The sequence below is a fragment of the Eutrigla gurnardus genome (genome assembly GCF_963514095.1).
Source record: "Eutrigla gurnardus genome assembly, chromosome: 3".
Classification (NCBI taxonomy): Eukaryota; Metazoa; Chordata; class Actinopteri; order Perciformes; family Triglidae; genus Eutrigla; species Eutrigla gurnardus.
In genome coordinates, this window is record NC_139917.1 from 28,589,509 (window position 1) to 28,613,276 (window position 23,768).

Genomic DNA, 23,768 nt, shown 5'->3' on the forward strand with positions numbered 1-23,768 from the left:
TGGTGAAATTGATGCTCCACTGAGATCTGTTATCACGTTTAGTTTGGATAAACAGCCTACATTTCTCAAGCTATGTACTTTAATAATATCAAATGTGGAAGTAAGATGTGAGCACCATTACACATTCATATTTTCATCAACTATTAAAACCTCCAGGGGCGTGAGGAGGACAGCTTGTGTTTGTGAATAGTTAAGTCACATTGTAAGGCGAGGCCCCACCGTGAAAAAGGAAAGAGGAGTTGTTTATTTTACTACTCTGTCTACTCGTGTCTGTAGATTTCTCTTAAATGTACCAAAGGTTAGCGTTAGATAATGCCTCATTTACATATCCAAACATAGCATTTCAGGAAACTTGCAATGAAAAATACAATTGTGGTAATTTAAGGAATCAACTGGAGACGCTTCATGAGGATGTGTTAGTAAATGTTTTATCATATTCATATGTATGCATACTGTAAATACAGCACTGATATATTATCAACTAACAGGTCAACAAACAGTTTCATGTAGACGTCCAGCAGACACATGGCAACACTGTAGTTGCATTTGAATTTTGTTTCTGGCCACCTGATGAGTGGAAGTCCATCTCCTTTAAGCCCTATTTTGATCTCCAACTCCTGATGGAAATATCTGCTGAATGTTGCACTGTGTTCACTCACGAGTTGCAGACTTCATCCGTCTGCTGTGCAGGCAGCATCCAATGAGATTATCAGAGCTTTTTTTATGGTGAACAGTTGCATGCTACTGCTGGAGATTAAGTTCATGGGAGCAGTAAAAATGAAGCAAAACAGTCAATCTATGGGCCGGAAAACCAAATCAACGAGCTGAGAGACTAAAATAGTCAGGTGCTTATTCTCTCTCATTACACAGTCATTTCATGCATTGTTAATGTAAATTATGGATCAGTGCAGCTTTATGGATACGGCTTCATTTTAGGTTTAATTAAAGATATTTGATTAGGTAAAGGTCAGGACATTAGGATAACCCTGCATGGAATTAATGTCAAGTCAATACGATGTCTTCACGGCTGACAGAAGGACCCACGTGTGTAGTATCTAAAGTTAGACCTGAGGCCACGTTATCAGCGTCGCTGCTGGGGGAAGTTAAGTGTTATAAATGAGAGAGAAAGGCGTGCAGATACAGATCTGACTTGTGTAAATGAAAAGCTGACCTGCTGTTAGGGGAAAGGCAGATATGGATCAGGACTTACAGCAGAGAGGCACAAAGCTCTCGGGTGTGATGAGAAGATGTAATCCGTCTGCTCTGTGTGTGCCAGGTTGGAAATTTGGCGCCGTGTTCGGTCGCTCCGGTGCGTTCCCGACCGAGTGCGTCCATCCCGTCGCTCCTCCCGACTTCCTGTCGCTGCCACTGGACCGCAAGGCGGAGCCTCGAGGAGGAGCGGGGCAGTTTGCAGTGTCGTCGGCCGTTGCTGTTGCCGTGGCGTCCACCATGGCTGCACATGAGATAGATCAAACGCTTGAGGTAAACATGCACACATGCTCACTTGTGTTTGTTTTTTTATCTGAGTGTGTTTCACTGTCAATATTTGATTTTCAGAGCGTCTCCCTTGACGGCTTTCCTGAAGGAGATCTGGATGAGATGGCCCTGCAGGACAGTAAATACGACATGTTGGAGTTCGCCAAGAAGTTCTTCAGAGACAAGGGGTGAGAAAAGAACAGTGTACACACACTCCGAAACCTCAGACACACACAGAGTGACCTCACAAAACATTATCATCATCAAATTCAGTGATAGAATCAATACTAATAATAATGATACTTGCTACTCCACTACATGTTTGATTGATATATTGCCATTTTAATTCCACTACATTCATTTAACATTTAAACATTCATTTATTCATTTAGTTTATAAAATATGATGCCCAACAACATATGAATATATATATATATATTTATATAAATATAATTCATATCAGCTCCACCATAACTAGCTACAAAATTAAAGTGTTTTTTACATTCGTAATTATAATAATTGAAAAGTTAAATGCTGAATAGAAATCAATTTAAATAGATTTAGTCAGTAATACTTCTGTACTTTTATGAAATAACATTTTGAATGCAGGACTTTTACTTGGAGTTAATTTAGTGTTTTTAATAGTGTTGAGCTACTGAATATTTCTTCCAACACTGTTTAAATCTTAATACTGCTCTTTGTGACTGATTTGCATTCTCAGAGATTCCCTGAAGAGCAAAAACAAGAACAGTGACTCCAGAGAGCCCTCTGAAATGATCAAGTTCTCCAAGGTGCCTTCCTCCTTTCTATAACTAAAAGCATCTACGCTCTCATCGTGTTGATGGAGTGTATTGAGTTGTTTGTACTATTTCCTCCTGTGCAGACTCCTTTGACTGAGTCCCTGATAGAGTTTACGGACCCGGCCATGAACAGAGTGGCAGCTGATCTCTTCCTGTGTAAGCTCTCACCTTCACTCATCCCTCCCCTAATTACATCATTTATGACATTGCTCTTATGACACCTGGGCTCCGATTCATCCTCCGCTAAAATGATCACATTCTAAGCACTTGAGTGCTGGATTTCTCTACAAGAAATGCTATTCAATATTTAAATATCGTTGACCTGTGTGTGTGTGTGTGTGTGTGTGTGTGTATGTATGTGTGTGTGTGTCCTGGTTGTGTATTTTATGTAGCGGTGATGCGTTTCATGGGTGACTCTCCATCAAGGGGCTCGACAGAACAGGAAGTGATCAACACTTTCCTCAAGGTAAAAACTGTTTTTACTGTTTTTCTTTCTTTTGCTACTATTTGCTCTTTGGCAGTTTGCTAATCTGTGTGTGTGTGTGTGTGTGTGTGTGTGTGTGCGTGTGTGCGTGTGTGTGTGTGCGTGTGTGTGTGTGCGTGTGTGTGTCGTTCACTCAGCTCATCGGAGAGTTCACCTTGATGAGGGATGAGGCTTACTGCCAACTCATCAAACAGCTTACAGCCAACACCAGCTCCAAACCGTGAGTCTGCTTTCCCACATCAACAACGTGCACACAACAAGCCAACCCACACCACGCTCCGCTTTCTTCCCCGCGCCCGTAATCCCCAGTGTGTCTTGTGTTGTACAGTGATAGTTGCCAACGAGGCTGGAGGCTGCTGTACATCCTGACCGCTTTCCATCGCTGCTCCGAAGTCCTCAAGCCCTTCCTGCTGAAGAACCTGCAGCAGGCCTCTCGCAGCGCCGGGCCGCAGTATCAGGGTGAAAAACAAAACAAAAAACGCATACCGCCACCGAGTGTACTGTTGTTGTACACATTACACCACCAGCATGTTCTTTCATTGTGTTAGGCATCGCTAAAGCATGTGAGCAGAACCTGAAGAAGACGTTCCAGTACGGCGGACGCACTGTTTCGCCCAACAGCATGGAGCTGAAGGCTGTGATGGTCAGTGCCTCGTTTTATTAAGTATTCAGACCATTCACTTTTTACAAAATACAGTGTAAATATACTCTATTATTACACAGGAAATGACTGCCTTGATTCTAGTAAAACACTAGTATTAACAGCAAAAAGTAAAGCTACTTCATAAAAGCCACATTCAAATCAAGTTACAGTCTACTGTTATTGATATAAGTTGCAAATGAATGTGACAGCACAGCATATAACAGTTAAAATATGGTTCCCTCCACTATATATGTAGGTTTATGTGTGTTAATGTCCGTGTATGTACAGTATATTCTTCATGAGCGTTTACTTCCTCAGGCGGGACGTAGTTCAAAACGTCAGCTGTTTCTCTTTCCCGGAGGCCTTGAACGTCACGTGAAAATCAAAACGTGCTCCGTAAGTGTGCAGCCACTGTTGTTAGTCCAGAACATGGATCTATATATATTGGATATACTCGCGCATGCGTTGACATTGTGGTGTTTTCCAGGTTGCCCTGGAGGTGATCGAGGAGCTGTGTTACGAGATGGGTTTACACAAACCGGAGGCCATGGAAGAATGCGCCATATTTTTAGTCACCAATCGAGGTGTGTCTGCTTCACACAAACACACATGAAGCTTTTTAGTGCACAGAGTCGTTGTTGTCGCCGCTGTCAGTGAAGCAGATCCACTCACAGATCAGACTGTTCTCTGGTTTCCAGCTGTGGGAGAAACTCACTAATGAGTCCAGAAGTCCTGATCGGGCCGCCGTGGCAAAATAAAAGGCTCAATGTCACCTTTTCATTTCTGAGATTCTCGCAATAACAATCCAATGCATATATATTTGTATTTATTATCTTGTGTTCCATTAATTTGCATGCGTCTTCGTAGAATTATTTAAAAACATGATGCACAAATTGTCAGAGAATATATCTTTATCGCACCGTTTCAAAGAGAACTTGCTTTCTTTATTTTTTTATTCATTATTTTCTGATAAAATGCAGAAGCGGCTCGTCACGTTCCTTTGCAGGATGCTCCTGCTGCTTCGGTCTTATCAAGTTTTCATTGCGAGAAGCTCCAAAGCTGACTTTGTCCCTTGAAGCTTTCACACTTTCTCACAGGACTCTTTGCATTCTGTTGTTGATTGCTCTCCTCCTTTAGTATTTAATATCTCCACATGAGAACAGCGGGCAGCAGCTGTCGCTCGCGTGCTATTCAAAAGCACAGCAGGTCACACAAACATGTGGCTACACAAATATTAACACGATTTGTCAGTGTATTTACTGTAGAGTGTGCTAGTGTTTACTGATTGGTTTAACAAATCAGAAAGACAAATATTTAACTGTGTAGTTTAAGCTGATCTTTAGATGAATGTGTAATAAATGACATTCCACGTGTACGTGGGTCCGTGCAGGTCAGAGTGTGCGTCCTCTGAACAAGCACGAGTACATCCTGGACGTTGCGACCGAGGCCGAGGTAGTCGACACCAACTACAGCTTCTGGTTCAGGCGAGTCGTCTGGACTCAACCGCTGAAGTTTGATAATGAGCTCTGTGTCGCCATGCACTACAACCAGGTACGGCAGCTCGCGTTTCACACACACAGTACACGTTACCTACAGGTGTGCATCTAACTGTGTTTGTGTGCGTCTGTTCAGATCCTGCCAGACTACCGTAAAGGCCTGCTAAATGTCCTCCCACATGGGAAAGTGAGCGATCAACAGTTCCACCAGATCACCAAACTGGCCGCTCTGCAGCACAGAGCCAAAGACATCATCTTCATCCCCAGCATGTGAGAGAACGCTGTTTGACAATAGTTTTACAGATAATCCCTGGGTTTTTCATTCTGTATTGATATACCTTTTACTTCAAATATCATATTAGGTTTGTCATATGTCACAGTTGAGTGTGTAGCAGAACAAACTCCCGTTATAACAGCCAATACTTGTAATTATAACATACAGAAATATACAAAAATACAGAAAGGTGTGTCCTTAAAGGGTAACCTGGGCCCTATTTTCTTCTGTTGCTATCACTGTCTCTCTCTATACACACACACACACACACACACAAACACACACACACAAACACACACAAACACACACATACACACAGAAACAGCTCACAGAGTAAAATCCTCCTGAGAAATGTTGAGAAGTCAAGTGAAGGTGAGTCCTGTTTCTCTTCTTCTCTCCTCCAGACATGAACTATCAGAGTACATCGCCTCACCTCTGTTCAAAAAGCAGCCACCCCAGCAGTGGGTTGCCATGGTGACGCAGCACATGCAGCAGGTGCAGACCCTGAACCCTCACCAGGCCAGAGCACAGTTTCTGGGTAAGATCGCCTTGAGTTGATTGTTGCTTTGCCATTGTTGTTAGTTGTTATGGTGACAACAAATGTCAGTGGGGCCATAAAGTGCGTTGCTCCAGCTGCTCCGTCGCTATGCTGGCAGCGGAGGTAGTCACGTAGTCACAAAGCTGAACCCCGTTGATTTGATGGGGATGTCCCTTCTCCTTCTATTCTGTTTCTGTGGTTGAAACCAAGACGAAGCAGCAGATGCTTCCTCTCTCGTATCGGTATAAATCTAAAAAAACACTCCATCCTATATTTTCAAACATCAATTGAACATTAAAACCAAGCCAACCCAAGAGATAACCTTGATGACGTCACCTGGATGATTCTGTCCAGACGTGACAAAGCTCCTCCTCACAGCCAGAATGAACTTGTTTAAAATGTGCCACTTTTAACCCTTTTAACAATTTAATATGGTGACAATCCGCTCTTAAATTCTGTGTCTTTGTGTGTGCAGGGTTGATCAGCGCATTCCCCATGTTCGGCTCCTCGTTTTTCTACGTCCACAGCAGCAGCTCCACCACCTTCTACGCCCCCTGTATTGTTGCCGTCAACCAACATGGCCTTCACTTCCTGCACAAAAACACACATGTAAGGACGATCGTCAAGAAGTCCGATGACGCAGCTCATCGTGACTGTAACATGAGCCCAGAAGCAGTAAGTAGTTTCAGTAGACCGTCGGGTTTTATAGAGATAATGTTTGGTGTCTGTGCTGCAGGAGCTGATGGCAGTGGTCCCCCTGGTGGAGGTGCAGGCCAGCCGCACCCAGAGGCCCACCGCTGGAACGAGTTACCCGTATGTAGACCTCACCCTGGGGGACATGAACACACAGCGGGTCATTCAGCTGCAGCTGGAGCAGGTATTACGCAAACCCAGACAAGGACACTCTTCAGACACGTGAACGTTTGCGGTGGAGCTGCCATGTTGCCGTGCTCATGTCGGCGCCGTTTGTCCACAGGGCCTGGAGCTGTGTCGAGTCATCGCCATGCAGGTGGAGAACATGATGTCTGTGCGGGAGAGGAGACTCACCCTGCCACCCAGCGAGATCACCATGTTATAACACACACTCATAGGAACACACATACGTGTGGGTTTCCTCATAAATAGCCTACCTCTGCTTGCCTTCAGGTGTTCTGTTATTGTACGTGAACGTGTAAGTGCACCCTGAAGTCTCACTTTTACTTGATTATTATACTGCGTTAACTAAACGAAGTGCATCCTGAAGACAGGGAAAAGTCCATATTATTTAATTTTTCAGGGTGACAACTTTTTAATTGCACTTACTACCGTAGTTTTAATTGATAATAGATGTTTTACAATGTACAGAAACCGTTAATGAACAGTGATGAAGCTTCACAGGCCTGTGCCTTGTCATTACAAAGTATTATAACAAGTTTTTTTTTTATCTTTTTTTATCGATACTGTTTACTAAAAAACTTGATGTCAGTGTAAACAGTTGTTGTATTTAACCAATATTAATGCATCAAATGTCTTGTTTTGTAAAGAATATTTTATCTAAATAAAACAAGCTATTTTAAAGAGAGATATGAGCCCTTGATTATTTATTATTTGAAGGAAGAGGTATCCAATTAAATGGCAAATTATTAATAATTATTATTATTTTAATCTCTCAGGCATACAAGTAGTTTTTCATTATTAATTATTTTAACATTCAACAACAAATCAGTGTAACGTTGCTGCAGTTTCACCATGTATACTAGTTGTCTTCACAGTAGGTATATTTTAATGGAATATTTATTATTATTATTAGTATTATTATTAGATAGGCATCAACGCAATAAAAACACTAAAATAAATCAACATTGTGAACTTTATGGAAGTGAATAAAGATGTTTGTGGGACGGAATTAGCTGTCGTTTTTGCGCGTGCCCTCAGCGCTCCCAAAATGGATCGATGTGGCTCCCGTTCAGGTCACGTGACAGTCCCCACACTGGCAAAGGTCACCACTGAGCATGCGCAGATCTGTGGCAGGTTACACGAGTTTATTTTCAGCCTTTTTTTTTTTTATATATATATCGTGGAGACGTCGGAGGAGGGGTGAAGTGGCCGAATGCAACAATGTTTATCCGGGACTCTCGGAGGTAGAAGCCCGGGGAAACGTCTCCGGAGGCACCGGGAATTTAACGGGGACATGTGAAATGTTGCTGCGTGGCTTGTCGGTATTTCCAGGCGGCAACGGACAGACCAAGCCAGGCTAGTGGAAGCTAGCTAAGCTGGTAGCCAGGCGACGACTCGGGGGGGTGTAGTAGCTATCGTTAGCCTCTCCCGGCCGGAGGAGCGTCGAATCAGCAGCTACCAACGGCGTCCGGTAATATCTGTCTAAAGACGCACCGGAATATACGGTTAAAATCACGGGACGGGGGGCAGCTCGGCTAATGCTAGCCGCTTGTGTGCACCGCTTTGCAAGTGAGAGTGATCCGTCGCTTCCGCTAGACGTCCGCCGTCCTTTCGGACGTCTCCACTCACAGTAACCAGCCACGTTAAAATAGTGCTAACATGCTTGCTAGCTGTTAGCTTCGTGGCTCACGTCGCAGGACGTTTTTTTGTTTTTTTTTTGGAGGGGGGAGGATGACTGACATGGCATCCAGCGGATACTCTGACCTGCGGGAGAAGCTGAAATCCATGACCCCGCACAGAGACGAGCTGAAGAGTAGTAAGTACGCGGACGGGGCGAGCAACGGCAAAGGACGGAAGCGCAAGTTCCGCGAGTCCGACGACGACGAGCACGAGCACAGTGATGACAGCGCGGAGAGCCGCGAGCAGGAGGCCGGCCGCGTGAGGAGCAGCATCCTGCAGGAGAACATCTTCACGGCGGAGGAGTGCGCCCTCATCGAGGGCAGGATCGACGACGTGGTGGCCCAGGGGGAGGCCGGACTTTACCGCGAGCACACCGTGGACCGGGCGCCGCTCCGCAACAAGTACTTCTTCGGGGAGGGCTACACGTACGGCTCCCAGCTGGAGAAGCGTGGCCCCGGCCAGGAGAGGCTCTACCGCAAGGGCGAGGTGGACGACATCCCGAGCTGGGTGCACGAGTTGGTGATCAAGCGCCTGGTGTCCAGCGGCGTGGTGCCGGAAGGGTTCGTCAACAGCGCCGTCATCAACGACTACCAGCCCGGCGGCTGCATCGTGTCACACGTGGACCCGCTGCACATCTTCGCACGCCCCATAGTCTCGGTGTCCTTCTTCAGTGACAGCGCTCTCTGCTTCGGCTGCCGCTTCCAGTTCAAACCCATCCGGGTGTCGGAGCCCGTGTTCGTCCTGCCTGTGAGGAGAGGGAGTGTCACGGTACTCAGGTGACTATAGGGGCATTGATTGTTCACGATTATACCGGTATATTTGTTCACGATAATACCGGTATATATATTTTTTTTTACATGATTTTACATCGTGGTACTCTGATTGGTTACACTGACATGCGTCATCCAGCGCAACTCACGCAGCTCAACAAGCATGAGTGAAAGCAAACATGGCTGAAAGCAATACTGCAGAAGAAATAGTTCCCAAAAAAGGAGCTACTTCAGTGACTTACGGCTGTTTACAAACTAGACTACGGACTAAACTGAAGCTTAACTGAACAATATATATTTGTTTTAGTATTTACTGAATATTTCAAGGCGGTTTGTATGTTCTTGAAATTAATAACAACCTATTTTTTCAGTATTTTGTCATATAGTTAAATATATTGTTATCGCCTAAATACCCTGAAATATCGTGATGTTCTACCGTTGTGGTGTGGCGGCTCAATGACTTACATCATTTCTCTGTCTCTCAGTGGCTATGCTGCCGATGACATCACCCACTGCATCAGACCCCAGGACATCAAAGCGCGTCGTGCAGTAATCATCCTCAGAAAGTGAGTCGACAGATCGGTTATTTGAAAGGTAACCATCGTGTGTGTGTGACCCTCTGACCCACTTGTGTGCTTCCTCTGTCCTCTGTCGGCCAGGACTCGACCGGACGCTCCCCGGCTGGACTCGGACAGCCCTTTGCCTGTGGAGAGACCTCCTCCTCTGAAAGCCAAACGCTCTCATCGCAGAGCAGAGCCCGATGCTGCTCACAGGTATCCGCTGGTCCAGTTTAAACAGCCAAATGTGCATAAACTAACGACTAAAAAGATCAGAAGGGCCTGGGAAAACAGGCCTGAGGACTTGATGTTAAGTTATAAGATGTTTTATTAGCCTCATTCATCTTCAGAGGAAATGGACACACTTACATTGTCAGCAACATAATGCACAGCAAGAAGCTGTGTTTAGTTGACCCAATCCATTTCACCTTAAACACATTTTTCCCATGTGATTGTTATGACACATCACACGATTAGATCCACTTGAATATGAGCCCAGCGTTAAAGATATGCAGCCTTCTCATTCATTAGATCCAGGTCGTTTTGTTGACGTAGCAGGAATCCGACTCGGAGGGCTCTGGCAAAAAACAATCCCCAGGTTTGTCCGGCAAAAACGTTGATCTAGGCTCAAACTTTGCAGGAGAAACTTCATCTGACAATGTGCTGCACATATAGTCACGTTGCATTACGTGAAAGCCGTGTTTCTACTGTTTACCTCGAGATCGTAACAAAAGATAAGCCGCAAAATCCAGAGCAGTGGAATCCTTCCTCGTTGCATCAAAATCACTGTGCAGTGTTTTGACCTCCTGATAAGCCTTCAAACTCTTGGATATGCTTCTCCAGTCATATCTTCAAGATCATATTTCAACCTACGTGAGGCTAACTCCTCCAACAACACAGCCCCGGGCATTTCAGCCTGTTAGAAATATTGAAATACTGACCCAGACCCCCAGCAATACACTGAGAAGAATATAATTTGGACACAGCCCAAGTTGGGATCATGGATCATGGTTGTAATGAGCCAAGTGGACCTGTGTTGACCTTTTCAAAGCCCTTTTTTTTTGGTTAATCTGTAGGCGATTAAATATGTCAGTCTCAGGCCTGAATAAGTGCCCCGCTCACTTTTATGTAGAAGTTGTAACGGTAATCTTAGTAGGTCCACATAGTAATATTTCTGCTGCACCGTCACTGAATCAGAAATGGAGACAGAAGCTATCGTAGCGGTCCGAGGTCTCCCGGTTCTCTTTGATAGAACCTCACATTAGAACAGAGACCGAAGGGGAAACTGTGCATGAAGACCATCTGTGGTAGAAACAGGTCGCTGCCGTATTTATGTCTAGTTGCTGTTATTTTAAGTGTTGGAGCAGCTACAGTGCTAACATCGCTCCCCCCGATCCGTCCAAACTCCATTCAGAAAACATTTTAAAAGTTGTTTGCTTATCATCTTGCTGACAGACCCAACAAACCATGACTTCAGACTGTTATTATGTAGTTTCTTTAGCATTTTTCAAATCTATTTATTGCATCAAATCACAACATAATTGTTAATTCTGGCTTCATACTGCTGTAGTAAACCAGCTGATGTGTGTCTTGCTATTTACAGTAAATACAGCTCAGTTAAATTCACTGAAGTTTTCCCCGCTTGTGATGCAACCAGGGACATTCCGTCCTTTTTTTTTTTTTTCATTCATACTGTGTGGATCAATACTCGAATGTTACATATATGAGCAAATAGGAATTTAAATAGAGCCCCAAGTGAACGCCCTGTCGTCCAATGCTTGTGTGTCAGACGTTATAAAACAGGCATTTTATAACGGTAAATGATGAGATTAATGTGAGAATCTACCAGTGGAGGAGTGAGAAGCAGAGTCGAGTGTCCCTCACGCCCACGACGGTTATTAATTAAGACTTCAAAGGCAAAATAATTTAAACTCCAACCAGCGCTGCAGCCTGTGAAAGAACAGACAACCCTCTTCTTTCTGGCTATCATGGATTTATTTATTTATTATTAACTCGCTGCTCCCTTCGGCTCACCACTAAACTGGCCGTCGTGTCTGAATGAAGCCACGATCAACATGATCTTTGAATGACAAAAAACACTTCTGCTACATATTCAGGATTCATAAGGGTGCTGGAAATCCTTGAAAACAAGCACAAAGTGCTTGAAATGTGTGTTGTATGTGATGACATCTATGATAGAACAGAGAAAAGAAGATCTCCATATCTGAGGGACTGAAAACAGCATTTCCTGACATTTCTTTATGAAAAATGACTTTTGATGATGAACAGATGATGAAAATAGTTGGTGATTATATTTCTGTGGATCTGTTAGTGGAATTAGTTTTCCTTTCATTTGTGGTCCTTCTGTAAAAAGCTGTCTCCAAACATCATGTTGGTTGTTTAGAGGACAATAACATCTCATTTAATGTGATGAACAAGTGACATAATAAGTAGACTGAATACTGACCATTGGATTGGTACAAATATGGAGTTTACCACAGCTGGAAGGGGCTGGAAAAGCATGGAAATGCACCTGGAAAAGCTTGAATAGTGCTTGAATTTGACTTCTGAAAATGTTGTAGGAACCCTTTTTTGCGTTCTGAGCAGGTGTCCTGTGAATTGCATTAACCTAGCATGGCTTAATGTCACTGTCTCCTCCAGGCCGAGGGTGCTAGAGATGGACAAAGAGGAGAACAGACACCCGTCACACTCCCGTCACCGCCATCACAGCATCAGCTCCGAGATCTACTGGAGACGCGGCCAAGACGCCGACAAACAGCGGGAGAGTTCAGGACGCAAAGTCAAAATGAGACGCCACTGAGCACACTTCCCTGTCGTACATTTACACACACACACCCGTTCTTTTATGTATTTCAACATGGTAACATCCTTTGATGAGTCATCCTTTTCCTTTCTGGCACACGGGAGCACAGTCATCGAGTTGTCTTGCCTTTTTCTCTTTATTTGATGGTTTGCGTGCGTTTCTTTGTGGCAGACGAAGCTGGCGTACTCTGCTGCACAGTTCACGACCTCGAGTGACTCACTACGGTTAGGCTCTGCTGTTTAATTACCTTTCATCGAACATTTCTTCTATGTCCTTTAGATTCTTAAAAAAAATGGCATGTATTTTTTTGTAACCCAAGATGTACAGACTAAAAGAGCTAAAAAAAAAAAAAGGATAGATGTATGTATGGATTTGTACAAAAGAGAACCTGAGCTGTAATCTAACTTGTTATAATGTACAATACGTTTGTATAGTCTTTGATGGGGGGAGGGGGGACTTTTATGCAGAAAGAAACATTTTGTGTGTGTTTTGTTTTGCTCCTTACCTTTTGCTGTACCAGAGCGTTGGGCCTTCTCATTTCAGGCCTCATGTTGCAGTTAAAACACGCTGGCATGTGTGCAGCCATGCTTTCTTTTCTGATTCCTTTCAGCTGTGGTGGATCTCATCTTGGTGGAGGTCAGAAAATCAACTGAACTGATGTTTTTTACGGAGTGATGGGAAAAACTCAGGCCTTGTTCTACACTCCTGTTTCAGTTGGAAGTTGCTCACCTTGTATACTGACAGAGGCCATGTTGTTGCTGTTATGTATTAAATCTAAGTTTTTCTTCCCTCATTTAAGTCGAGTGATACTTGGGTCGGACAGAACAGCGAACCACATTGTGACTTGTTTAACTTGTGTCTAAACTGAGAAGAAACTCGACTTCCAGCGTTATTTGTCCTTGAGACTTGCTGTGTAAACACCAGATAAATCTAGTTTCTTACTCCCAGTCAGACATGTTGGCAGAGGCGCTTATTAGCTCGCTGCTAGTTCAGTCTGGCGTTACACATGAACAAAAATAACCTTGGTTCGGGGGAGAAGTTGCATTCTAAAAAAAACAGGGTGAGGTTCACAGTTTTCTGAAGCTCTGCTACGGTTGTGGAAGAAGTCGCGAGTAAAGATTCTGGAGTTTTTCAAACGGAGACGCTCACTTTGTGACACACCTTCATGGGTTTCAATGGACACTAAATATTTTGAATAAAGTCAATAAGTGAACAGTGTTGCAGCACTCGAGACTTGTTTTTCTTTGAAGGTCTCGACCGCGTTTTCACTCTTGGTCTCGGACAAAGAGGACTCAGGATTTTACATGAAGACTACAACAGCGGGGATATCACTGAACTGCCTGCAGTGTCTAATTTATATGTTAACATAATTACTGATTGCTCATTGAGAACCAGAAAAAAATCCTGCACATGAACTTCACCTCCGCGATGCCTTTTGATTATTTCATCAAGACATTTCTCCTGGTTCACTTCTACATACACAGTATATATGGCATTAAAAGGGGTGAATCCTTTTCTTTGGGTGTTTTTAAGAGAATGTGGAGTGACTGGTCTTACTAATGATGTCACAGTTTAGGTGGTCTTGACTGCAACGTTGGTCCACAGTATCAGATGTTTCTCTTTTCCACCCATTAGAATAAAATCTCCCTTAAATTAAGTTTCTGTTCAAGTCAAAGACGTGAAAACAATATAGTTTATATATTCCCCTGGGCATGTTCTGGGTTTTCTGTCCACTTTGGGCCCGTGTCGTGTCTAAATCATTCAAGGTCTTCACTCAACCTACACAGACGGGAACCCGGCCTGAGGGGATTTCACAATTGAGTGGAAACTTACTGAATATCGTGAATGTTTTATGATTCTTCTTGGCCAATGTTCGTCAAGCAGTCTGTCAACCTCATTAAAATCTAAACAGGTTTGGGCTTTGGAATAGTTGTTTTATTGGTTCGTGTTAATATACATTTCTAAGATCATTACTTCAGTGGCGATTTTCACTTCAATTTTTATATCCCCTGTTAATATTTCCTGGATTGGTAAATACTTTTATGTTGCGCATACTCGATATTTCCAGGAAGTAATTTAAAACTAAATAAAGAAAAGTATGTTTAATTGTACAATCAAAGGTAATGTGAACTCTAAAGCACTTGAAATCAGAAGATCATCACAGATAAAAGGGGACAGGTGCATTAATTTCCTTTTCTTTTTTTATATTTAATTTGATCGAGTCTTTGTAGCAAATGTGGCTTTAACTATGAGGTCATTGGAATAATTTGGGTTTTGACTTCAAAGGAAGAAAGAACAGAGTTGACAGATTGGCAATCGACCAGCAGCATCAGTGGAAATAAGATAGAGGTTCAAAGGTCATTCCTGAGCTTTGAAAGTTTGTGTGACGAAGAATAACGTGATGTGATAAAAAAAAAAGCAGCACAATAAGTCAAATAATTTCCTTCATTTAAAGTAGTCAAAGTTACTTAAAACTACAGAAGTATTAGCAACAAAAAAGTATCAAAATTAAAAGTACTCAGTACTTCTTGTACAAGTGTTATATTTTTATATTATTGGATTCTGATAATATATGTATTAATATGTAAATAGCATAGTTTGTAAATACACAAGTAAAGTAAAAGTACAAGTACGTTTATTTTATGTAGATGAGTAAATGTATTTAGAGTTTCTTCCTCGTGTAGTTAGTCGGCGCCTTCTTTGGGGCGCTGCTGTATTTCAACGTTGAAAACCAACTGCAATTAAAGTAGTAGAAGAAGAAGAAAGCAGCTGTTAGCTAGCTGGTGAGCTATATATACTCTATGGCCGTGAAAGATAGGAAATTACGTTACCCCTTTTTGTTGTCAAAGACCATATAGATACGTGTTTTATACATTTAAAAACACTAATGGTTTGGAGTCGGACTGTTGTATTGTTCTCCGCGCTGAGTGGTAAGTAGCGTTACGCTTGAGATGAATGTGTGCTAGCTAACTAGCCAGCTGGCTAGCTTTCCTAACTGACGTTAGCTGCTAGCAGGAGTTAGCAGGGTTTATACGCTTGTTGCTTCGCTTCATGCTAACATTAGTTGGCCGGGTGGTCATGAAGATTACCCGAATGGTCATGAAGATTACCCGGATGGTCATTTATCTCGTGTTACGTTACCAACTATCATGTTGCTAATATCTATTACGTCTGTGGAGATGATGTCATCGGGTTATGGATGAAGTTAAATGTAGTTAATCTGGCCGTGTTGTGTCCAGTCAGCAGGATGAAACGTAATTGTACTGCAAGATCATTAAAAACAATAATTAGTTAGAATTCTGTTGTGTGGTCAACTACTGGCTGTGGGTGTTGTTGTAGCTCAGTGCTGCCACCTTTGGCCAGTAAGTTACTGCACACCACAAACACAAAAGGTGCAAACAAAGATTTTTATTTTTGACTTTTTTTTTTTTTTTTGTAAATTGATATGCTATAGCACAATAATATTATTTACCGATTATGTATGTATATATATATATATATATATATATATATATATATATATATATATATATATATATATATATATAATTGGCTCCATTTGTTTGCAGCTATAATCAGTTCGACCTGTCAACAAGAATCCTTTTAATGTCGATTAAGTAGCTAACATTATACAGAAATGTGAACTCTGTTCTACGGGTTCGGACGATTATCGTCCCGATATCCGGCATTTTTTATGGTTATCGGGATCGGTCAATTTTAAAAGCTGGTTTGCTGATAAAATAATCAAATTTTGCTCTGATGGAGCCGCAGTCGCTCCCAATGGTCACTATTTAATTTATTTTATCTTTATAAAACTTAAATTTGTTATTCATTTGTTCAACTTCATAATAATGCTGCACTTTTTGTGTTAAGGTCATGTTGAAAGGTTCTGTGAATTAAGCATAAGCTTTAAGAGATTTCAACAAAGTGTGTTAAGTTGTGTTAAGAGCTTGTGTTTTTCTAAATTTGCAAACCTTTTTTTAATTTTTTTTACTGCAGATAAATATTGGTTATTGGTCCTCTAGATTAATAATCGACTCTGGAAAAAGCCACGTGGGTGGACCCCTTACTCGGTTGGTTGAAAGTGTCACCCTGTCAGTCCTTGTCGTGCTGTAACTTGACGAGGCTGGCTGTTCATACCTGACCCAGTCGGTCTGACTCTGGCATGTTTAGGTTCTATAAATAGAGCGTGTCTCCATTCTCCGGATCTCGTACCTCTGGGAGACGACACATGCACTTGGTTGAAATAGTTTAGTCTCGTGCCCTGGGGCTATTTCTGGATCTCAGGTGCCTGGAGCTAAATATGACCAGCAGCGTGCGTCTGTTCAAGTGTTGTAAAAACGTCATTAACAACCTCACCTTTAGATTTGAGAAACGCGCTCCTCTGCTGCAGCTTCCTACCACCCTCGATCACAGCTGTTAAACATTTAGTCACTGGTGACTGAATTTCCGTTTGGCTCACTGGAAATGCTCAATGAGACATTCCAATGGAACTGAACCATTATTAATTCTGTGAGCTTCCTGTTCCTAAAAACAAGATCCACCATGGTTGTTAAAGGACTGATATATGGCCATGAATGCTCGGTGTTTAAGGCCAATGAGAGACTTCAGTAGAGTGAATTTGAAACTACACTTAAAGCATTCATTCTGTTTCTATGATTGGGGAATAATGCATCCACGGATAAAAATAAAACATTTTGGTTTCTCTGAGATTCGGTAAGATCTTACTATATTTATTAAAGGTGTTTTACAAGTTGATAGAAAGGGATATTGTTCTAAGGAAGTAATGAAACATTGTTATTTATCATGACAGATACTCTGACTCCACTTATATAAATGTAAACTACAGTCATGGAGAGAGAGATGAACCGGGAAAAGAGAAATAAAGTCTGAGTAAGGTGTTACGTGTAAGCCTCCAGACACTCTTTTAAAACTTTTTATAATAAAAAAAAACCATGTCTGTCTTCTCGTGGTTGATCTTGAAGAAGGCCTGAGGGCAGAAACGTCACCACGGCATTTGCACTTTTTTTCACCCTGCTTCCCAATTCCTCCACTCATTTATCCAGGTTTTCCTTTATCTTGTCACCTGCCAGAATAACTTTCTGCTGCGTGTCCCGTAAGTTCATCTCACGGGATATTCTGACTTTTTGACTTCCAATGATTTCTAGAGATCACGACTGCTGCAGGCGGGGCTCGTTTTCCCTCCGCCTGACAGTCTTGTTTCTCTCTGCCCACTTGAATTAACGTTACGTGTTCTCCTTATCCCAAGGCTAACCACGGAAAAAACAGGAAGCGATGAACTTCCAGGGGAGTCGGAGGCGAGGGGAGGAGGGCATCGCCATGGTGATTGATTTCCTGCTGTCCAACGCCCAGCTGGTTCTGGGAGTCGGCGGGGCCGCCTTGCTTGGAATCGCTACGCTGGCAGTGAAACGGGTGAGTGTTCTTCAGGTCGTTAGCACCACATCACTGCGTCGTCCATAGCAACTCGTCACTCATATGTATTTGGAGACATTCATTACTGAAAAATTCTGCCCCCAGGGGGGAAAAAAGTGCTCTAAAACTCTGTATTCTCCATGAATTTTTAATGCAGAAGTACTACGCTAGCACTCCAAAAAACTAGCATGCCCATTTGAGTTTAGCTGTCCACTTATTGATTGGCAGTTCATTTCGTTACCTCTGGCATGAAGTACTCTACATATAGGAAGTTGCTGAACTTTTCTGCTCGTTGGTGAGACTGTGAATATGTTCATTGCATTCCCAAGCTGCAGTCAGTAGTCACGTCTGAAATGGGGGAGAGTGAATCTACTGCCTGGACATCAGGAAATTAGTAAAAGCAATAATATAAAATATGTCATTTTTTAGTAAATGAACCAGCACATGCAGAAACTCCTCAGGATGGTCCAGTCCTAAGTGCCTTCAGGTTATCTTTTAAAGTGGGATATGGCAGTGCTTGTACTCTGTATGTGGACGGTCATGCAGTGCAGTCCGGTTATTATGACGATGTGTGTCTTCAGCTAATAGAGCGCGCGGGCCGTGCAGCCGACGACGAAAAGGTGGAGCAGAAGATGGCCGAGAGCTGGGAGGAGCTGAGTTTGGTGTCTGCTTCCCCAACGCTGATCAAGAAGGGCATCGAGGGTGTGGTGATGAAACACGTCGCCAAGGCAGCCAGGCAGCAGAAATGTAAGTGCTACAGCAAAGCAAATGACACGCACAGACATTTCACAAATACATGCAGGTATGTATGTGTATATATTTATTTATATAGCCCCTGATATTACTTGACTGCAGTTTTGACCTCTTTCTCGATCAGCTGATCTGTGCCAACAACCTCCGACGTCCTCTGAGGAGGTGCCGTCTAAACCCGAGTCTAAACCCAAGAAGCTCCAGCTGTGCGTCCTCAGTTTGCAGGTCTGCTCTTGACATTTTCACCTCTGAGCTCTTAAATGGATTAAAGCATGGATTATACATTCAGTCTTAGCAGCTGCTGGAAGAGCTCATTCATTTATGCGTGTGTAACATGTTTTTTTTAAAGCGCAGTGCTTAGGGGATACGCATCGTTATGCACTGGTTAAGCTGCACACAGCCCCCCCCCTCTCCCCAAGAGCCCTGCATAATCAAAACACTGTGTGTGCTTGTGCACTGGCTGCATGGAAGAAGTCAAACAAGCATGAAAACAGCTTTGAGTCAGTGTGCAGAACGTCCACATAAGCAGAAATTCTGTGCGAGCTAAAACAATTGGCTGGGTAAATGTTAGCAGAGCAGCCGCTAACGCATGAGTGCACATAAGAGGGGATGTGACTCAACCAAGAGTGCCTTTTTTTAAACGGAGCTCATGCAAATTGTGTCTTTCATGAATATCTATCTTAATTTTCTCTTCTGCATCTGTGGAACACAGTGAATACTGGGAAGTGGAAGAATGAGAAAAGCATTACAAAAGGCTTTTTACTTGTCATTTAAATGACTTGTTAGAGTCGACAATAGACTGTTTTCTCTATGGCAGCATCCATTGGTTTGGTTTCTGAGCTTCTATTCTTAGCTCCCGTTGTGTTTCGTCATGGGTCTTTGATACGCTACAAACTATTGATGCGGTAACTACACTTGTTCTATGATTGAGTTGTTTTTTCAAGGCTTCTTTAACAGCAGTAACAGTATATATATTTAAGCTAGTACCAGCCAATTTCATCCATCCGTCCAGCAATCAATCAATCAATCTGCAACTTTTTGCACAAGGGAGGTGTACACGGAGCCACTGTATGCTGCAGCTCTGCTCTTTAGTGGTCCAATCAGATGCAAAGGATTTGATTTAAGTCCCTCTTGTAACTGCACGCCTCTCAAATATTCCATTTCACCGGGGAGCACTCCCGGCACGGAAGCTGAAGACGTCAAGTCTGCTTAGAGGCGCAACAACCTTGAATATTTTATCACTCGGGAGGCAGCCGTGCGAAGTGTGAAAACTCCCAAACTGTTTTGTTAACTTCACGTAGAGAGTTGTTCTCTTTTAGAAACACAGTATTGGTGCCTGAAGGAATGACATACATGGACACGGTACAGCGGTTGCCTGAGCTCTGTATCATGTGTGGAAATGTGTGCAGGAGCGACTGCAGCAGTACTATCACACCACGGCGTCGCTGACTCCGGTGGAGGTCCGGAGGGCTCAGGCTCTAGCTCTGGACATCTGCACTGAGATCCAGGGCTTCCTGCACAGCCGGCTCCCTGACATGCCCCTGGGAGAGATGAACCTCGGAGGCTCTCTGCTGGATGACCTGCAGGTGCACATGTGTGATGTTATTTACATGCACGTTTGCCCCTCTGTGGTGTGGTCGTATGGCGTTGGATGAAGACCACCTGGGTTTATCTCTGTGCATGTGTAGGTGGTCAGTGCGGACCACGCTTGTCTGCTGGTGCCTCTGCAGCTGGAAGCCTCTCTGTGGCTTCTCATCCCGGGGGAGGAGACGCTGCTCACTCACCCGCTGCACTGGATGGTCCGACGGGTCAATCTGGAATATTTCCCCCGAGGACGCAGCTACTGGGACAGGTGATCACACACGGATCAGAAGTATAGATTTAATTTGGGAGGCAACCTGCACTTTGAGGTGTTCCTTTGTATATAAATGAATCACAGTGATTTTACTACAAATAATGCAGAAGTAATTGTCAGGAAAATGATTTAACAACAAAAATAAATGCACCAAAACTCGACCTGCGACTAATTGACAGTTAAAGGTGTTCACTGAAACATTCTGTGTCTGTGTCTTTGTTCCAGGTACCTGGTGGGGGGTTACCTGTCTGCAGAAGCTGTGGTGAACATGTTCAGTAAAGCTGTCATGGAAACTATAAATTGGCTGTCGATCAGCAGCACTCTGGACTGTCTGGTCAGACCTGTACTCGGAGGACCAGACCTGAAACTGGAGATTCGGTGTGTGTCTCTTCTTTTATTGTTGTTATTGTTCATATTCAATTAGAAGTGAAGTGTTTTTTATAAGTTAAAGCAGTGTTGACACAATTATTTAATAGACGGCCATTAAGCAATGTGAAATGTTTACTTGAGTTTACAAAAAAATATGAAACTAAAATGTTTCCGTGTTGAGTTGTTGTTCCTTTGCAAAGTTAACACGTTATCCATTTATCTTTCTCTAATTGTCTCCCTAAAGTGCAACAGCCCTCCCACAATATTGCATTTTAAATTCTCAAAAAAGCAATTAAATAAAATCCCCTGGGTAAACAGGATGCTAGAAGAAACGTGTTCTCCTGAAAGCTGTTTTTTCTTTTGTTTGTTGTTGTTGTTTGTTTTTGTTTTTTTGAAAAATGGCTGAAATGACTGGAATGTGAACAGTGTTCTCATGGGAGACGTTTCTGCCAGAAATCTCCTTAGATTTAGGCAACAAACCTACTTGGTTTAGGAAAAGATCATGTTTTGGGTTAAAATAAACCCTTGAAGGAAACGATTGTTGTCGCCTGTAAAGACGAACCCACAGATTCATCACACAGGCCTCTAAGGAGCTGTTTTACAGTCCCGCTCTGCACTATCGTCACACAGATAAAGTTAGCCACCGGCTGGTGAGCATCGTGGAGCATTAAAGGAGATATTTCTGGTGACATGGTGGAGACGAAGCTAAAAGGAGACTGAATATTGGACTTGCATTCGACAAGTAGTGAGAAACCCAACTTTAGGCGACTGCCAATGTTACTCCTTATCTGCTGGATGTCGAAACCCAAGTGGTTAGAAATCACACGTTCTGTGTGACGTTTGTGTTAATGTGAATTGTTCTCCTGTTCTAATCCTTCAGGCCTGTAAATGAAGACGGGGTAGAGAGTTGTGATCAGTGCCTGTTCATCTCCATGCTGCCGCTGCTGAGGGAGGGAGACGTGGTTCTGACCGCCCAGCCGGAGCTCACCTCTCCCTGGGTCAACGCCTGGCACCTGTCCCTCTACCCGTGGGAGACTCAGCGGCTGTCTCAGCTCGACACCGCCGACGGCGGATGCCGCCGGCACGCGCTGAAGCTCCTCAAGGCGGTGTGCAGACTGAACCATTCGCTGCGGCCGCTCCGAGCCGCCCCGCTGACCAATCTCATCCTGCGCCTCAGCGACGGCGAGAGCGACTGGTCCGAGACCAGCCTGCACGCCAGGTTCCAGCAGTGTATCACGGAGCTGATTGGCTACCTAGAACAAGGGGCGTTACACAGTTACTTCAAGCCAGCTGTCAATCTGCTGAGCGGCTTGTCGGAGGACCAGGTGGACCAGATGGGTTTCATGCTCTACTGCGCCGTGTCAGAGCCTGAAATACTACTCATGTAGCCGCCTGCACACACAACACTTTACATCGCTCAAGCTCTGACACACACACACATGCAGATCAGAGGATAATTATCAGTCAAAGATGTCATATTCTCCCCGCTGCCTACCTTCATTCTTTAGCTCCTCCAGTCTTGCTTTGATGCAAGCGAACCAGGTATAGTTGGAGTAAAATGAATGGCAGGCACCATGAACGACATCGGAGGAGGAGATGTGAAAACTGTTGATCATGAAACAAACCCCTCCGAGGAACGGGGGCGTGCCAAGGGAAGGAGCTGGGAAAGTGTTTATGAAGATATTTGAAACGATGCTTCAGGAGTTTCAGCCTGATGGTGACGCCACGGCCAAGTCTGCTTTCAAGTGTGTGTGACTCTTGTTTCTCACGTCGATGGCGGTTATGTCAGTATGTGAATTAACAGCCGAGGAGAGTTTATTGCTGAAGTGCTTTCATTCATTCTGGCCTCTAACTGACCGCGTGTGTTCTGCAATATTTTCCTAAATCTCCTGTAATATATTCTAACGATGCAGAAAAATAACGACCTGCTGAAACCCGACAGATTTTGATGCACTTATTGAACCATTTAGTCTGTCGTATTAAACACAAATATATATTTTTATCATACTGGAGGTTGAAGTGTGCCGTATTGTGTCTGTCTTGTTTAGTGTTAAGTCTGTTGCCAACGTTCTTTGGGTAAACTAACCCTTTAAATTAAAGTGGCCTAATGGTTTCATGCAGTTGCTTTTTAATACCGTATGGATGTTTCATCAGTTGTGTTTGCTTGCTGGGTGAAAGGAAATAGATTTTTTTTTTTTTGTGATTGAACAGTGAAACTGCAAATAAAAACTAAAGTTTTAATTTAGATTGTCTCTCAGTTGCTCTGAACTGTTTCTTTTGCTTTTACGTGCATCTTTGTTCATCAGTGTTTAAACAGCCCTGCCGTTAAGAGTTGTGCAACTTTGGACTTTTTTTTTTTTTCATGCAAATCTCTTTTTGCATGCTCTTTATTTCTTCAGACAGTGTTTCCATGCTAACCATCCATGCGGAGGAGTTTCATATTTGCTTCAGCTGAATTTTTATATTTACAAATGGCCAGATTGGACGGGAGGAGTGATTACAGTCCCTGTTCATCTCCATGGAGTCCTCCATCCTGCCACATCTCAAACCTTTTTCTGATGATATATGAACAGAGTCCTGGACCCGTTGGAGTTTTGCAAACTTGCTCCCACAGAGCTCAGTGCTGGAACCAACCTTTATTTGTATTTTTGCAGTAACTTATTGGTAGAGATTTTCCAACAAAGTGGAATAATTAATCTCTGGAGTGTGGGTGTAGCTTATCTCCCGAAAGCAAAACTTAGATTTTATTGTCACAATTGACACGAGCAAAGGGCAAACGTTTTTGTTTTTTTTAAGTACTTCATCTATTCATTTATTACGTTTTAGTGGCACATAACTGAAATGCATCATATCATAATTACTTAAGAGTATTGTATTAATTTCTCCTTTTCTCTCCTCGTACTTACCAAAATACTGTAATAAACTTTAGTTGTTAAATATTTT

At 43.1% G+C, this 23,768-nt stretch overlaps 3 protein-coding genes across 3 annotated transcripts in view; all 3 read left to right on the top strand.

Moving 5' to 3' along the window:
- Window positions 1–7,208, top strand: part of myo15ab (myosin XVAb) — a 44,606-nt gene extending 37,398 nt beyond the window's left edge. Inside the window, exons 60-75 of the mRNA XM_084005065.1 lie at window positions 1,277–1,482; window positions 1,558–1,664; window positions 2,198–2,267; window positions 2,360–2,432; window positions 2,669–2,742; window positions 2,898–2,980; window positions 3,089–3,219; window positions 3,309–3,403; window positions 3,722–3,799; window positions 3,891–3,987; window positions 4,794–4,954; window positions 5,036–5,169; window positions 5,578–5,711; window positions 6,187–6,320; window positions 6,448–6,588; window positions 6,688–7,208. Of these exons, the coding sequence (XP_083861191.1) occupies window positions 1,277–1,482; window positions 1,558–1,664; window positions 2,198–2,267; window positions 2,360–2,432; window positions 2,669–2,742; window positions 2,898–2,980; window positions 3,089–3,219; window positions 3,309–3,403; window positions 3,722–3,799; window positions 3,891–3,987; window positions 4,794–4,954; window positions 5,036–5,169; window positions 5,578–5,711; window positions 6,187–6,320; window positions 6,448–6,588; window positions 6,688–6,789 (1,820 nt within the window). The 3' untranslated portion in view covers window positions 6,790–7,208. The remainder of the gene's footprint in view (window positions 1–1,276; window positions 1,483–1,557; window positions 1,665–2,197; window positions 2,268–2,359; window positions 2,433–2,668; window positions 2,743–2,897; window positions 2,981–3,088; window positions 3,220–3,308; window positions 3,404–3,721; window positions 3,800–3,890; window positions 3,988–4,793; window positions 4,955–5,035; window positions 5,170–5,577; window positions 5,712–6,186; window positions 6,321–6,447; window positions 6,589–6,687) is intronic.
- A 538-nt stretch (window positions 7,209–7,746) lies between these two features.
- alkbh5 (alkB homolog 5, RNA demethylase) lies at window positions 7,747–14,148 on the top strand. The gene is made up of 4 exons (XM_084006637.1): window positions 7,747–9,043; window positions 9,523–9,603; window positions 9,697–9,810; window positions 12,256–14,148. Exons 1-4 carry the CDS (start codon window positions 8,319–8,321, stop codon window positions 12,413–12,415), a joined length of 1,080 nt encoding a protein of 359 aa, XP_083862763.1. The 5' UTR covers window positions 7,747–8,318; the 3' UTR covers window positions 12,416–14,148.
- A 1,031-nt stretch (window positions 14,149–15,179) lies between these two features.
- On the top strand, window positions 15,180–23,143 carry mief2 (mitochondrial elongation factor 2). The gene is made up of 8 exons (XM_084005067.1): window positions 15,180–15,348; window positions 17,688–17,851; window positions 18,433–18,598; window positions 18,729–18,826; window positions 20,011–20,187; window positions 20,290–20,453; window positions 20,682–20,834; window positions 21,706–23,143. Exons 2-8 carry the CDS (start codon window positions 17,714–17,716, stop codon window positions 22,211–22,213), a joined length of 1,404 nt encoding a protein of 467 aa, XP_083861193.1. The 5' UTR covers window positions 15,180–15,348; window positions 17,688–17,713; the 3' UTR covers window positions 22,214–23,143.
- Window positions 23,144–23,768: the final 625 nt, after the last annotated feature.